This window comes from Hyperoodon ampullatus (genome assembly GCF_949752795.1).
Source record: "Hyperoodon ampullatus genome assembly, chromosome: 16".
Lineage (NCBI taxonomy): Eukaryota > Metazoa > Chordata > Mammalia > Artiodactyla > Ziphiidae > Hyperoodon > Hyperoodon ampullatus.
Window position 1 is genome coordinate 10,914,716 of NC_136929.1, and position 16,225 is coordinate 10,930,940.

A 16,225-nucleotide genomic window follows, 5' to 3' on the forward strand; every position below is an offset into this window, starting at 1 on the left:
ACAAACATTCAAAATACAAAACTCAATTCCCTTATGTGACTCTGTGCTCACCAAACAAATTTTTGGTCTTCATACATGATTTCCCTATTCAACAGAAATGTGTGCTAGTTCCAAGAAACATATGAATGAGGGATCCACCAGATAGTATGATTGTGCATTAGAGATGAATATATTGACATTCTAGTATATAAATCTTGTGATTTAGTCAGCAAAAGTAATACCTAGCCATAGATAGACAGACAGACAGACAGAGAGAATACATACACATACAAGCCCATCCAAGTTAGAATTTCTGAATCCTCAAAGGCAAATTATTGAATGCGATATATTCATCAAGTCAGTGCTACTCTGCAGGTCCTATTAGTAGCTTATAAATCAGTTTGTACTGGCAATGCCCCTATCTCGCCATGAATCTTTTGTTCAAACAGATACAAACAACTACAGTCATCAAATGCCTTATTATGATACATAATCACACTCAAGATCTACAATGAGTATGTATAGTTCTATACACCTACATTAGATGGTCACAGTCAGCCAGTTTTTTATAGATCTATTTGCTATTTTAATTTAGTCTTCTTAGTCACCATCAAACTGTCACTATTGTCAGTGTTTGTGTAGACCTCTTGCCACTGTCTTACTAATTTGTTGCTTCAAATGCATTTCTCAAAAAAATAAATAACTGAGCTTATCAAATGCAATGGTGAGGTAAACTAGGTTTTGCTTCACCTGAGTTCTTGATGTATCAAATTTCAATAGTAATAAATTTAGAAAAGCTAAATCTTTCTAGCATTGTGTTGTCATTATCTACCTTCTGATTCTAAAAGTTATAATCGTAAATTCTGCCACTGCCACTGTAGTCTTTAGCCTTATTCCTCCTTAAATACAAACTAAGAAGTATCTAAAACTAATGAAGGAGAGAATGAGATATGTCCAGAGTCTCAAAGTATCTCCCTATAAGATACCTTCATTAATGACAAGGGGAGAAACACTAACACTACAGTGGGGAAATGCAAGAGATGCCACCTTTTTTTTTTTTTTTAATTGGAGTTTAGTTGCCTTACAATGTTGGGTTAGTTTCTGCTGTGCAGCAAAGTGAATCAGCTATACGTATACTTACTATCTACTCTTTTGTAGATTTCCTTTCCATTTAGGTCACCACAGAGCACTGAGTAGAGTTCGCTGTGCTACACAGTAAGTTCTCATTAGTTATCTGTTTTACACATAACAGTGTATACATGTCAATCTCAGTCTCTCAATTCATCCCACCCACCCCTTCCCCGCTTGGTAACCGTAAGTTCGTAAGAGATGCCACGTTAACTAAGCCAACATTACCAGTAATTGGATAAACAGACATTGCATGCCTCCTATATGGTGTTCAGGGAAAAACAATAGCATTTCTGTAGTATTCTTGCCAAAAATGCAAAGCCTGAATATAATCAAGAGAAAAAAGGCAAATGCAAAATGCAGGACACTCTAGAAAATAAATGGCCTGTGCTCATAAAAAAATGTAAAGATCAGGGCTTCCCTGGTGGCGCAGTGGTTGAGAGTCCACCTGCCGATGCAGGGGACACGGGTTCGTGCCCCGGTCCAGGAGGATCCCACAGGCCGCAGAGCGGCTGGGCCTGTGAGCCATGGCCACTGAGCCTGCGCGGCCGAAGCCTGTGCTCCGCAATGGGAGAGGCCACAACAGTGAGAGGCCCGCGTACTGCAAAACAAACAAACAAACAACAACAAAATGTAAAGATCATACTTGACCAAAAAAAGACTGAGGAACTGTTCCAGATGGAGAGAGATTAAAGAGGCATGACAAGTAAATGTAACATAGGATCCTGAACCAGAAAAATGTTGTATTTTACTGTAAAAGACAATAGTGAACAACTGGTGAAATGTGAATATGATCTGTAGACTGGATGATAGTAATATGTCAATGTTAATATTCTGATGTTGATAATGGTACAGTGGTAATGTAAAAGAATTTTCTTGTTTTTAGGAAATACATATTTAGGGGTAAAGAGGCACCAGGCCTGCAATTTACTCTGAAATGTTTCAGGTAAAGAAGACAGATACAGAGAAACAAAGACGCAGATATAGATACAAGGATAAAGCAAATGTAAATGTTAGTAAAGGGTGTTCAGAAATTCTTTGTAATGTTTTGCAGTTTTTCTGAACATCTGAAATAACTCCAAAATAAAAATTAATAAAAATTAAAACAATGTCACTAGAATTTTTGTTTTTATATTACAAAACATTATTAAAATAAAGATATCTGACTTGATCAACATTATTTTCTCTTCAATCAGAACCCCCTCATTGTGCTAAATAAAAATAATCAACAACAGATAATTTGTTCAATAGGTTTTCTCTAACTTGAACTTCTAAATATTGTGTTGATGACCTAATAATTCTAAAGATTTTGAGAATGGGTAACTAGATAACAGGCAAGTATTCTTCGAGGAGAAGACGATTCAGGCAAATTTTAATGACACACTAAAGTTAACTTCAAATGAACATTAACACTGAGGCAAGTTTAAAAGAGGAGAAAGTCCCAAAAAGTGTGGAGAGAAGTCAGATCAATGAAATTATGTGTTACCTTGGCCGTTACAGAGAAGGAGGGTGATAAAAAGTATTCCAAGTTCCTTGAATGGAGGGTAATTGTTTTTCAGGTGGTAAGTGGAGGCCCAACTGCTTAGTCAAAGCAGAAGCTGGGGCTTCCCTGGTGGCGCAGTGGTTGAGAGTCCGCCTGCCGATGCAGGGGACACGGGTTCGTGCCCCGGTCCGGGAAGATCCCACATGCCGCGGAGCGGCTGGGCCCGTGAGCCATGGCTGCTGGGCCTGCGCGTCCGGAGCCTGTGCTCTGCAACGGGGGAGGCCACAACAGTGAGAGGCCCGCGTATCACAAAAAAAAAAAAAAAAAAAAGAAAAAAAAAAGCAGAAGCTGTCCCTAAAAGCAGAAGACCCATGTACACACCACAACTAACATCTCTATGGCACTGAAATTTACCAAATCCCTCCAAATGCACGACCTTGTTCCCTAGTCCACTGTCATTTTACAGACAAGGTACAAGAGATACTCACAAGGGGTATAAGGTAAGTAAATATTAAGAATTTTCTAATATTCAAATAATGTTACTTTAAATTAACATAATTTAAAATAACTTCCTTATTAAATATGTCTAAACAAGATATTACAAAGACGTAGTTTGTGAAAGACATCTTTTGTAAGCAGAACTTGTCTAATTCAACTCAGCAAAGCAGTACAGGTATGATTACCTGTTGAAAGGTGAGGAAACTGTCCTGTTATATAAAATCGGGTTTCATAATGGTATTTGGCATAATAGGTCTTTTTCGTTTGTTGTTATTCTGGCCTGAAAGGATAACTGATGTCATTATTTTTGGTTTTGCTCTTTCAGTTCAGAGAGAGTCTTTGTCCAGAACAGAATCTAACATATACCTATTAAAATTCTGAAACTCTACCTCCTGAGAATACAGGGTTTCAAAATAAAGATCTAAAGTTATTAGATTTTGATCCACAGGACTCACGGATAAAAAGCATGTTTGGAAATAGGCCCCAACACACCATCCCTGTAAACTCACCTTGAAAATAATGGCTATATTCAAGAGTGGCAGTGAAAACTGAACAGTTTCTATTATAGAGCTTTCCTGTTGACCCCAACACAAATACTCAGATGAAGAAAGGATAAGAGAACTGTTTAGGAGCTGAACTGCATCTCCTCTGCCCAATTCATATCTTTAAGTCCTAACCCTTAGTACCTCAGAATATGACTGTGTTTGGAGATACGGTCTTTAAAGAGGCAATTAAGTTAAAATAAGGTCATTAGGGTGGGCCCTAACCCAAGATGACTGATGCCCTTGTAAGAAGAGATTAGGACACAGACAACACACAGCACAGAAAAAAAGACCATGTGAAGACACAAGAAGACGACGTCCATCTGCAGGCCAAAGAGAAAGGCCTCCAGAAGAAACCCATCCTGCCGACACCTCGATTTTAGACTTCTGCCTCCAGAAGTGTAAGAAAATAAATGTTGTTTAAGCCATCCAGTCTGTGGTAACTTGTCATGATAGCCCTAAAAAACTAATACAGGAACAAATTTGAAAAGTTAAAATCTAGATAAGAATCCAGAACTCAAAGACACCAAAATAGTTTATAAAATGCTTTAAAACAAAAAACTAATGAAAAATGCCTGACAAGTTTAACCATTCATATCCATATAACAAAAACTTCTTTCCTTCAACTTTCTAAAAAGACTCAATAAACATTAAGTGAAAGTATAACATGCCCTTAGTTATATTCTCAGTTTCCTAGGAGAGTAATTTCAAGTATTCCAGAACATCCTAGTTCTGGCTAACTCTAGCCAGTCTGAGAATCCTGGCCTCCATAACTTTAAATATAATCAAAATGTCAACTTCTGGGCTTCCCTGGTGCCACAGTGGTTGAGAATCTGCCTGCCGATACAGGCCCGTGTACCGCAAAAAAAAAAAAAAGTCAACTTCTATCCAGATCTAAAATATCACTTCTGGCAAGAATGGAATTTCACAAATTAATTACAGTGGATTGTCTCTGTCAGTGGAATAAGGCAAGAAAATGAATAAAAGGCCTACAGATTGGAAAGGAAGAAACAAACAAATGTTGTGGCCTCAGTACCCAGTAGTTTACCTCAGCACCCAACAGGCTCAAGGTACGCGGGCCTCTCACTGTTGTGGCCTCTCCCGTCGCGGAGCACAGGCTCCAGACGCGCAGGCTCAGCGGCCATGGCTCACGGGCCTAGCTGCTTCGCGGCATGTGGGATCTTCAGGGCATGAACCTATAATTTCTCTTATTTCCACCAATTATTCTTTCACTCAAACACCCCAATTCATAAAAGACCAAACTCTTAGTATTTTTTTTCTTTTGTGGTACGCAAAATTCTAAAAGAAAACTTAGGAAAAAATTGTGGCCTTAGGTCAGGCAAAGATTTCTCAGGAACTACATCAAAAGCACAATCCCTAAGCTAAAAACTTGGTAAATTGGGCTTCATCAAAATTAAAAATTTTTGTGCTTCAAATGACACCATTAAGAAAATAAAAATGGGGGGGACCTTCAAGATGGCAGAAGAGTAAGATCTGGAGATCACATTCCTCCCCCCAAATACATCAAAAATACAACTACATGTGGAACAACTTCTACAGAACACCTACTGAATGCTGGCAGAAGACCTCAGACTTCCCAAAAGGCCAGAAACTCCACACGTACATGGCCATGTGTCTGACAGAGTCTTGGTGCTCCTGCCAGGTGTCAAGTCTGAGCCTCTTAGGTGGGAGAGCTGAGTTCAGGACATTTGTCCACCAGAGACCTCCTGGCTCCACATAATGTCAACCAGTGAAAGCTCTCCCAGAGATCTCCATCTCAACGCTAAGAGCCAGAGCCACTCAATGACCAGTAAGCTCCAGCGCTGGACACCCCATGCCAAACAACTAGCAAGACAGGAATACAACCCCACCCATTAGCAGAGAGGCTGCCTAAAATCATAATAAGGTCAGAGACACCCCAAAACACAACACCAGACGCGGTCCTGCCCACCAGAAAGACAAGATCCAGCCTCATCCACCAGAACGCAGGCACCAGTCCCCTCCACCAGGAAGCCAACACAACCAACTGAGCCAACCTTACCCACTGGGGACAGACACCAAAAACAAAGGGAACTACAAACCTGCAGCTTATGAAAAGGAGACCCCAAACACATTAAGTTAAGCAAAATGAGAAGACAGAGAAAATACACAGCAGATGAAGGAGCAAGGTATAAACCGACCAGACCAAACAAATGAGGAAATAGGCAGTCTACCTGAAAAAGAATTCAGAGTAATGACAGTAAAGATGATCCAAAATCTTGGAAATAGAATGGAGAAAATACAAGAAATGTTTAACAAGGACCTAGAAGAACTATAGAGCAAACAAACAGTGACGAACAACATAGTAAATGAAATTAAAAATTCTCTAGAAGGAATCAATAGCAGAATAACTGAGGCAGAAAAACGGATAAGTGACCTATAAGATAAAATAGTAGAAATAACTACTGCAGAGTAGAATAAAGAAAAAAAAAAAGAATTGAGGACAGTCTCAGAGACCTCTGGAACAACATTAAATGCACCAACATCCGAATTATAGGGGTCCCAGAAGAAGAAGAGAAAAAGAAAGGGACTGAGAAAATATTTGAAGAGATTATAGTGGAAAACTTCCCTAATATGGGAAAGGAAATAGTTAATCAAGTCCAGGAAGCACAGAGAGTCCCATACAGGATAAATCCAAAGAGAAACATGCCAAGACACATATTAATCAAACTATCAAAAATTAAGTACAAAGAAAAAATATTAAAAGCAGCAAGGGAAAAGCAACAAATAACATACAATGGAATCCCCATAAGGTTAACAGCTGATCTTTCACCAGAAACTCTGCAAGCCAGAAGGGAGTGGCGGGACATATTTAAAGTGATGAAGGGGAAAAACCTACAACCAAGATTACTCTACCCAGCAAGGATCTCCTTCAGATTTGACAGAGAAATTAAAATCTTTACAGACAAGCAAAAGCTAAGAGAATTCAGCACCACCAAACCAGCTTTACAACAAATGCCAAAGGAACTTCTCTAGGCAGGGGACAAAAGAGAAGGAAACGACCTACAATAACAAACCCAAAACAATTAAGAAAATGGTAATAGGAACATACATATCAATAATTACCTTAAATGTAAATGGATTAAATGCTCCAACCAAAAGACACAGACAGGCTGAATGGATACAAAAACAAGACTCCTATATATGCTGTCTACAAGAGACCCCACTTCAGACCTAGGGACACATACAGACTGAAAGTGAGGGGATGGAAAAAGATATTCCATGCAAATGGAAATCATAAGAAAGCTGGAGTAGCAATTCTCATATCAGACAAAATAGACTTTAAAACAAAGACTATTACAACAGACAAAGAAGGACACTACATAATGATCAAGCGATCAATCCAAGAAGAAGATATAACAACTGTAAATATGTATGCACCCAACATAGGAGCACATCAATACATAAGGCAAATACGAACAGCCATAAAAGGGGAAACCGACAGTAACACAATCATAGTAGGGGACTTTAACACCCCACTTTCACCAATGGACAGATCATCCAAAATGAAAATAAATAAGGAAACACAAGCTTTAAATGATACATTAAACAAGATGGACTTAACTGATATTTATAGGACATTCCATCCAGAAACAACGGAATACACTTTCTTCTCAGGTGGTCAAGGAACATTCTCTAGGATCGATCATATCTTGGGTCACAAATCAAGCCTTGGTATATTTAAGAAAACTGAAATCATATCAAGTATCTTTTCGGACCACAACACTATGAAACTAGATATTGATTCCAGGAAAAAATCTGTAAAAAATACGAACACATGGAGGCTAAACAATACACTATTTAATAACCAAGAGATCACTGAAGAAATCAAAGAGGATATTTAAAAATACCCAAAAACAAATGACAATGAAAACACAACGACCCAAAACCTATGGGATGCAGCAAAAGCAGTTTTAAGAGGGAAGTTTATAGCAATACAATCCTACCTTAAGAAACAAGAAACATCTCAAATAAACAACCTAAACTTACACCTAAAGCAATTACAGAAAGAAAAAAAAAAACCAAAGTTAGCAGAAGGAAAGAAATCATAAAGATCAGATCAGAAATAAATGGAAAAGAAATGAAGGAAACTATAGCAAAGATCAATAAAACTAAAACCTGGTTCTTTGAGAAGATAAACAAAATTGATAAACCATTAGCCAGACTCATCAAGAAAAAAAGGGAGAAGACTCAAATCAACAGAATTAGAAATGAAAAAGGAGAAGTAACAACTGACACTGCAGAAATACAAGGGATCATGAGAGATTACTACAAGCAACTTATGCCAATAAAATGGACAACCTGGAAGAAATGTACAAATGTACAAATTCTGAGGCTGAACCAGGAAGAAACAGAAAATATGAACAGACCAATCACAAGCACTGAAACTGAGACTGTGATTAAAAATCTTCCAACAAACAAAAGCCCAGGACCAGGTGGCTTCAGAGGCAAATTCTATCACACATTTAGAGAAGATCTAACACCTATCCTTCTCAAACTCTTCCAAAATACAGCAGAGGGAGGAACACTCCCAAACTCATTCTATGAGGCCACCATCACCCTGATAACAAAACCACACAAAGATGTCACAAAGAAAGAAAACTACAGGCCAATATCACTGATAAACATAGATGCAACAATCCTCAACAAAATACTGGCAAACAGAATCCAACAGCATATTAAAAGGATCATACACCATGATCAAGTGGGGTTTATCCCAGGAATGCAAGGATTCTTCAATATACACAAATCAATCAATGTGATACACCATATTAACAAATTGAAGGAGAAAAACCATATGATCATCTCAACAGATGCAGAGTAAGCTTTCAACAAAATTCAACACCCAATTATGATAAAAACCCTCCAGAAAGTAGGCATAGACGGAACTTACCTCAACATAATAAAGGCCATATATGACAAACCCACAGCCAACATCATCCTCAATGGTGAAAAACTGAAACCATTTCCACGAAGATCAGGAAAAAGACAAGGTTGCCTACTCTCACCACTATTATTCAACATAGTTTTGGAAGTTTTAGCCACAACAATCAGAGAAGAAAAAGAAATAAAAGGAATCCAAATAGGAAAAGAACAGGTAAAGCTGTCACTGTTTGCAGATGACATGATATTATACATAGAGAATCCTAAAGATGCTACCAGAAAACTACTAGACCTAATCAATGAATTTAGTAAAGTAGCAAGATACAAAATTAATGCACAAAAATCTCTTGCATTCCTATACACTGATGATGAAAAATCTGAAAGTGAAATTAAGAAAACACTCTCATTAACCACTGCAACAAAAAGAATAAAATATCTAAGAATAAACCTACCTAAGGAGACAAAAGACCTGTATGCAGAAAATTATAAGACACTGATGAAAAAATTAAAGATGATACAAATAGATGGAGAGATATACCGTGTTCTTGGATTGGAAGAATCAACAGTGTGAAAATGACTATACTACCCAAAGCAATCTACAGATTCAATGCAATCCCTATCAAAGTACCACTAGAACAAAAAACCTCACAATTTGTATGGAAACACAAAAGACTCTGAATAGCCAAAGCAATCTTGAGAACGAAAAATGGAGCTGGAGGAATCAGGCTCCCTGACTTCAGACTATACTACAAAGCTACAGTAATCAAGACAGTATGGTACTGGCACAAAAACAAAAATGTAGATCAATGGAACAGAATAGAAAGCCCAGAGGTAAACCCATGCACCTATGGTCACCTTATCTTTGATAAAGGAGGCAAGAATATACACTGGAGAAAAGACAGCCTCTTCCATAAGTGGTGCTGGGAAAACTGGACAGCTACATGTAAAAGAATGATATTAGAACACTCCCTAACACCATACACAAAAATGAACTCAAAACGGATTAAAGACCTAAATATAAGGCCAGACACTAAAAAACTGTTAGAGGAAAACATAGGCAGAAGACTCCATGACATAAATCACAGCAAGATCCTTTTTGACCCACCTCCTAGAGAAATGGAAATAAAAACAAAAATAAACAAATGGGACCTAATGAAACTTAAAAGCTTTTGCACAGCAAAGGAAACCATAAACAAGATGAAAAGACAACCCTTAGAATGGGAGAAAATATTTGCAAATGAAGCAACTGACAAAGGATTAATCTCCAAAATTTACAAGCAGCTCATGCAGCTCTGTATCAAAAAAACAAACAACTCAATCCAAAAATGGACAGAAGACCTAAATAGACATTTCTCCAAAGAAGATACACAGATTGCCAACAAACACATGAAAGAACGTTTAACATCATTAATCATTAGACAAATGCAAATCAAAACTACAATGAGATATCATCTCACACCAGTCAGAATGGCCATCATCAAAAATCTACAAACAATAAATGCTGGAGAGGGTGTGGAGAAAAGGGAACCCTCTTGCACTGTTGGTGGGAATGTAAATTGATACAGCCACTATGGAGAACAGTATGGAGGTTCCTTAAGAAACTAAAACGGGAACTACCATACGACCCAGCAATCCCACTACCGGGCATATACCCTGAGAAAACCATAATTCAAAAAGAGACATGTACCACAATGTTCACTGCAGGTCTATTTACAATAGCCAGGACATGGAAGCACCCTAAGTGTCCATCGACAGATGAATGAATAAAGAAGATGTGGCACATATATACAATGGAATATCACTCAGCCATAAAAAGAAACGAAACTGAGTTATTTGTAGTGAGGTGGATGGACCTAGAGTCTGTCATACAGAATGAAGTAAGTTAGAAAGAGAAGAACAAATACCGTATGCTAACACATATATATGGAATCTAAGGAAAGAAAAACAAAAAAAAATGGTCATGAAGAACCTAGGGGCAAGACGGGAAAAAAGACGCAGACCTACTAGAGAATGGAGCTGATGATATGGGGAGGGGGAAGGGTAAGCTGGGACAAAGTGAGAGAGTGGCATGGACATATATACACTACCAAATGTAAAATAGATAGCTAGTGGGAAGCAGCCACACAGCACAGGGAGATCAGCTCAGTGCTTTGTGACCACCTAGAGTGGTAGGATAGGGAGGGTGGGAGGGAGACGCAAGAGGGAGGAGATATGGGGATATATGCATATGTATAGATGATTCACTTTGATATAAAGCAGAAACTAACACACCACTGTAAAGCAATTATACTCCAATAAAGATGTTAAAAAAAAAAAAACTTCACATGGAAAAGAGTAATCAGAAAGAATATTCCTACTGGATACTGTATTATAATAAAAAGATATAACATCTAAAATAGTGTGGTACCAGCACATGAATAAACAGAAAGGTTAAAAAAAGAAAACAGTAAACATCTGCATACATGAGAATTCAGTACATAATGAAAATGACTTCTAATTAATGTTGAAAAGAATGATTATTCAATAATGGCTGTGTCAAACAGGTAACCATTTGAAAAAAATAAAATAAAATAAATTCCAGATGAAGTGAAAATTTCACCAAGGAAGATGAAATTAGTACTAAAAGAGAACATGGAAGAAAAATGTTTCAATTATAATTGAGTAGGAAAAGTCTAATTGTATTACAACATCAGAAATGATAAAGAGATTTAGAAATTCAACTGCAAAATTTAAAACAAAAATTTTCTCCCTAGGAAGAAAAAATATATACAAAGTCAAAAAGACAGGCAACAGGTGAGAGAAAAGTAGCCACAAATCATATCTGTATATTTCATATCTACATTCATTTGTTAATCCTGCCATGAAACAAACACAGTTCCTGGACTGGAGAAGAAGCAATTGTTTACTCACAGAGCATCTTCACACCATTTCTCACACCCCAATTCCCCATGCATCTAACGTCCCTGTGCGTGCAGAGGGTTGTGCACCTATCACAGGGGCAGAACCCAAAGAATATTTATCTCAGAGCTTATATAAGAGTTGCTGGGGACTTCCCTGGTTGCGCAGTGGGTAAGAATCCGCCTGTCAATGTAGGGGACACAGGTTCGAGCCCTGGTCCAGGAAGATCCCACATGCCACAGAGCAACTAAGCCCGTGCGCCACAACTACTGAGCCTGCACTCTAGAGCCCGCGAGCCACAATTGCTGAGCCTGTGCGCCTAGAGCTCATGTTCCGCAACAAAGAGAAGACACCGCAATGAGAAGCCCGCGCACCGTAACAAAGAGTAGCCCCTACTCGCCACAACGAGAGAAAGCCCATGCACAGCAATGAAGACCCAACACAGCCATAAATGAATGAATGAATGAATGAATGAATGAATGTATTTTTTAAAAAAAGAGTTCCTGGCATGTCTGCCCTTCTTCATCTCTGGAGATAGAGCAAACCTGGCTCTGGGAAGTAAACAAATCCTTCTGGGGAGAGAGGAGGAAGGCCTCTATTTACCAATCTGGTATGTCAACAAATGGCTCTGGGGAAAGATAAGGCTTTCTCTCTGGCACTCTATCTTTAAAGCTGTTATCATTTAATCAGGTGCCAGAGGACTTTGGTTAGAAAGCCCTCACTCTTTAAAAATGTGAAAATATTCATGGAGCAGTGCTTCCTGATGATATCACAAATGGCTAATTTCTCCAAAAAATAAAAACATCTGTAAGTCAATAAGAAAACCCAAAGGGCAAAGGAAATGTAAAGGAATCTATGAAGAAAAATTCATCCTCACTCATAATAAGAAAAACGAAAGTGTGATACATTTTTCACTACCATACAAAGATCCAAAGGCAAAACTTGCCTTTTGGCCAGGCAAGTTCTTCTATAAAAGGCAACTTGATAATACTTCACTAAATTATAAAAGGACATGTCAATTTCCAGGCAATTCTACTTCCACATGTGCAAAATGATGACGTATAGGGTCTTTCAATAATTGCACTATTTGCTAGAGCAGAATACTGCAAAAATTATCACTAGGAAACCAATGAAATTATATGACTGTACATCCATACAACTGAATATTAAAAATCACAAAAATGAAGAAGATAATGCTTTAAATTAGGTATGGAATACTAGAAAAGATATATTTTTAAGTAAAACAAAGGTTGTCTCTACAGGAAAAATACATGATTGTGGTAACAAAAATGTGGTATGGGAAGTTGTTTTTCCAATGTATACTCTTCTGAACAATTTAGATTTTCTTTTAACCAAGTATTACCAATTCTTAGTATTTCAATTCAATGAAGTAGGAAACTAAAGTTATTCAGGCAAAATTACATATCATTTATTTCATTAAAATAACATTTTAATAAAATTGTATTTTTTGGTAAAGTATCCATCTTTCTATCCATCTTTCACATGAAGACAGAACAGGTGAGCATGGGCGCATACACATGTGCACTCCCACTAGGAGAAATGAACAGAGACCATTCCAAGAAAAGGGGTAACATGATGAAGGCACACAGACATCAAACTGAATTCAGGGAAAAGAAAGGAGCGATTAAGGCCACAGAGAAAAGGGACTTGTATTGCACAAGCATTTAAATTTTATCTTTCAGCAAAAGCAAACAATGACTTTAAAAACAAACATATATGGGGATAGCATAGATAATCCTGATACATAAATTCTGAGCAGGCTGAGAACAAAACCAGTATTTATGCACCAAACCTGGTGACTTTCTCAGTGCTTCTCTTTAAGGAGAAACAGTATTTATTTCAAATATCGCGCTTAAGAAAATCCAGCAAAGTGAAGGTGCTACTCACATTTCTGTTACCAGGAAAAAATGTACAAGTACTAAAGCTGGAAAAAGTGACAGTTCAATCAGGAAATTTCAAGGAAAAAAAAACACAAAGAAAATTATAGCTCTCCAGGCTCAAACTGAAACACTAATTAGAGATAACATATATCTTAGAAGATAAACAATGTGGTGAATGTGCCTTAAGTATTATAATTTAAGGTTAGCAAAGAAATTTGAAACAGAAAATCTACTATTAAAAGGACATTTGAATTGCTTAAACAATATCAGAAAGACATCATTGAAATATCTAAGAATGTCTTTCTGAATACTATGAAATCCAAGATCCTTTTTTCATGCTCCCATTCAGTTTCACCCTCCACCAGCAAATATCCCTCCATCACACAGATGCTTCTTAAAAAAATCAAAATTAATTTGTCTGGTAACTGACAAGATTACTGCCACTGGAAGCAAATGCAAGAGAGAAAAGAGATACTGTTACACATTAAATGGGAGACAAATTATAAAAGTGCCATTAAACAGCATAAAATTAGGTACTATGAGATCTAATATGATAAAATTCTTTATGAATTTCATTTTTTCCTGAAATTCATTTATAATCTTTTTTGAGGGTACTGAACATAATTTCCTGGCAAGCCATCCATGAAACAAACTATAAACATAGGTACCTAAATGATTTAGACAGCCTACACAGAATTATTTGATAATAAATATCAACTTTTGGAAGTCTTATACCAAAAACAACCATGGGCCAAACTTTAAAAAACTTACAGGCTGAGATAAATGAGCCAGAAACAAATAAAAAATAAATAGATTGAAAAAAAATTAGAACATAGTAACAAAGTGCCCTAGACAAACACTGGTTATTAATTTTGCAAATTCTGTTAAGTACCCCAACTAAACCATCTAGCATTCATTGTGCCTTCAATAAAATAAAAATATACTGTAGTCACTTCAAATTGCGTTCAGGATCGTATTACAAGCTATTAGTCTCATCATGACGTAATAGTCTCCATCTTAATAAAAAACATGGTTTCCCAGCTAATTATCTAATTAGACATTTTCATTATAAAGACATATTTTTAGTCAAAATCAAACTAATCTTTAAAAGGCAAAATTCTGCCACTTCTAAAGATGTTCACAAGAATAGAATACAAGCTAAAAAAGTTATTTCAAGCAGGAGTATTGTAAGTTTTGAGCAAAAACTACTGAGGTTAATACCTATACAAACTCTAAATATGTATTACCATTGGTCTCAAAATGCATCTACATACATAAATTCTGCCACAGTAAATGAAAATCAGTCTCATGGTATAATCTCATAAGCACAATGTTGAGAAAAGAAACCAAATATAAAAACCATACAATATAATCCCACTGATTTAAAGTTTAAAAAAGAAACAGGCAAAATTAATTCTATTTCCTAGATGTGCATAAATAAAAGGAAGAACTATCCAGAAATATAAGGAGATGTTTAGAATTCAGTCAGAAGAGTAAATAAGAAGATGGACGTCGAATCACTGAGAAGGAGAAGAAGCTGAGGGGCGGGGTAAGAAGCGCTGGGCATTTTGGTACTTCCCGATCCTACTGAGGCTTACGTGAACTCTTGCTTTTAGTAATTTTTTCAACTACACATTTGTATTCTATGTAATGTTCTGTATGTGTATGTTAGTTTACAATTTAAATCAAAGAAAAGGGGGAAGAAGGAAGGAAATAAAGCCACTAGTTACAGCACCAGTGGCTTCCAGAGACCTTGACTGAAACTGAGGAAGCATGTCCCTAAAGTCAAGTTCCAGGGCAGCCACTTGATTTCTCAACCTCATAACTGTGGCAGAGGTGTCAGTTCCTCTAGGAGCCAGGTTGGGTGGTACAGTTCTGAGAGTGATTCCTGCAAGTTCACTCTAGATACCCTTCCTTCCTCCATCCCTTCCAATGATTGGTAAGCCCTTAATCCCTTTCTATTTATCATATCTAGAGTAGTTTCTCTTATCAGCATATGAACCCTAACTAATGCACTTCATCAAGAAAGTTCAAGAGGGCTTCCCTGGTGGCGCAGTGGCTGAGGGTCCGCCTGCCGATGCAGGGGACGCGGGTTCGTGCCCCAGTCCGCGAGGATCCCGTGTGCCGCGGAGCGGCTGGGCCCGTGAGCTGTGGCCGCTGAGCCTGCGCATCCGGAGCCTGTGCTCCGCGGCGGGAGAGGCCCGCGTACCACAAAAAAAAAAAAGAAAGTTCAAGAAAAAAAAAACGAATTTCCAATATGAAGTATTAACAGTAACAAAGCAGAGGGCTAGACACTGACCATTAAATTAACCTGATACTTATCTGTCATTTCCAACAGATTTCTTAGCACAAACATAAAAACTAAATATTTAACACTTTAAGGAGTTGATTTTCAGGTTTTATAACACAAGTAGGGGTGGTGAAGAAGGGAAAAGTATAGAGGCGTGGAGAGGAATGAAAACCAGCGTTTCTGTTACCTGGAGTCTCGTATTCATTTCCAAGAAATAAAAATTCTTTTTTGAGTCCACAAGGAATTCTACGGTTCCAGCAGAAGAATAATTTACTGCTCTGGCAAGGGCTACAGCTTGTTCTCCCATTGCTCTTCGAGTCTCAGAATCCAGAAAAAGGCTGCAAATAAGAAAGAGTAATTTCCTACATTTTGAACAAAAATTAAGTAATCTTTTGTGTGCATTACAGAAAAATTTTAAAGTTTACTCAGATATGATCATCTGTATCAACTTAAGATTTCATATTATATGCTTTATATATGCTTATAATGTAGGCTTACTGTGTTATTAAGCATAACATGTTTAAATAAATCAACTTAAGATTTTTATAAAACATCTGAACTTTCCACACTACACTGCAACTTC

At 37.4% G+C, this 16,225-nt stretch overlaps 1 protein-coding gene across 9 annotated transcripts in view; it reads right to left on the bottom strand.

Annotated features, from left to right (window-relative positions):
- The window catches only part of PCCA (propionyl-CoA carboxylase subunit alpha), a gene marked incomplete at its 5' end in the record, with an annotated part of 354,285 nt that overhangs the window by 197,638 nt on the left and 140,422 nt on the right, over positions 1 to 16,225 (bottom strand). For all 9 annotated transcript variants that reach the window (XM_079721934.1, XM_079721935.1, XM_079721931.1 and 6 more), the window contains one exon: positions 15,830 to 15,980. In XM_079721934.1, the coding sequence (XP_079578060.1) occupies positions 15,830 to 15,980 (151 nt within the window). The remainder of the gene's footprint in view (positions 1 to 15,829; positions 15,981 to 16,225) is intronic.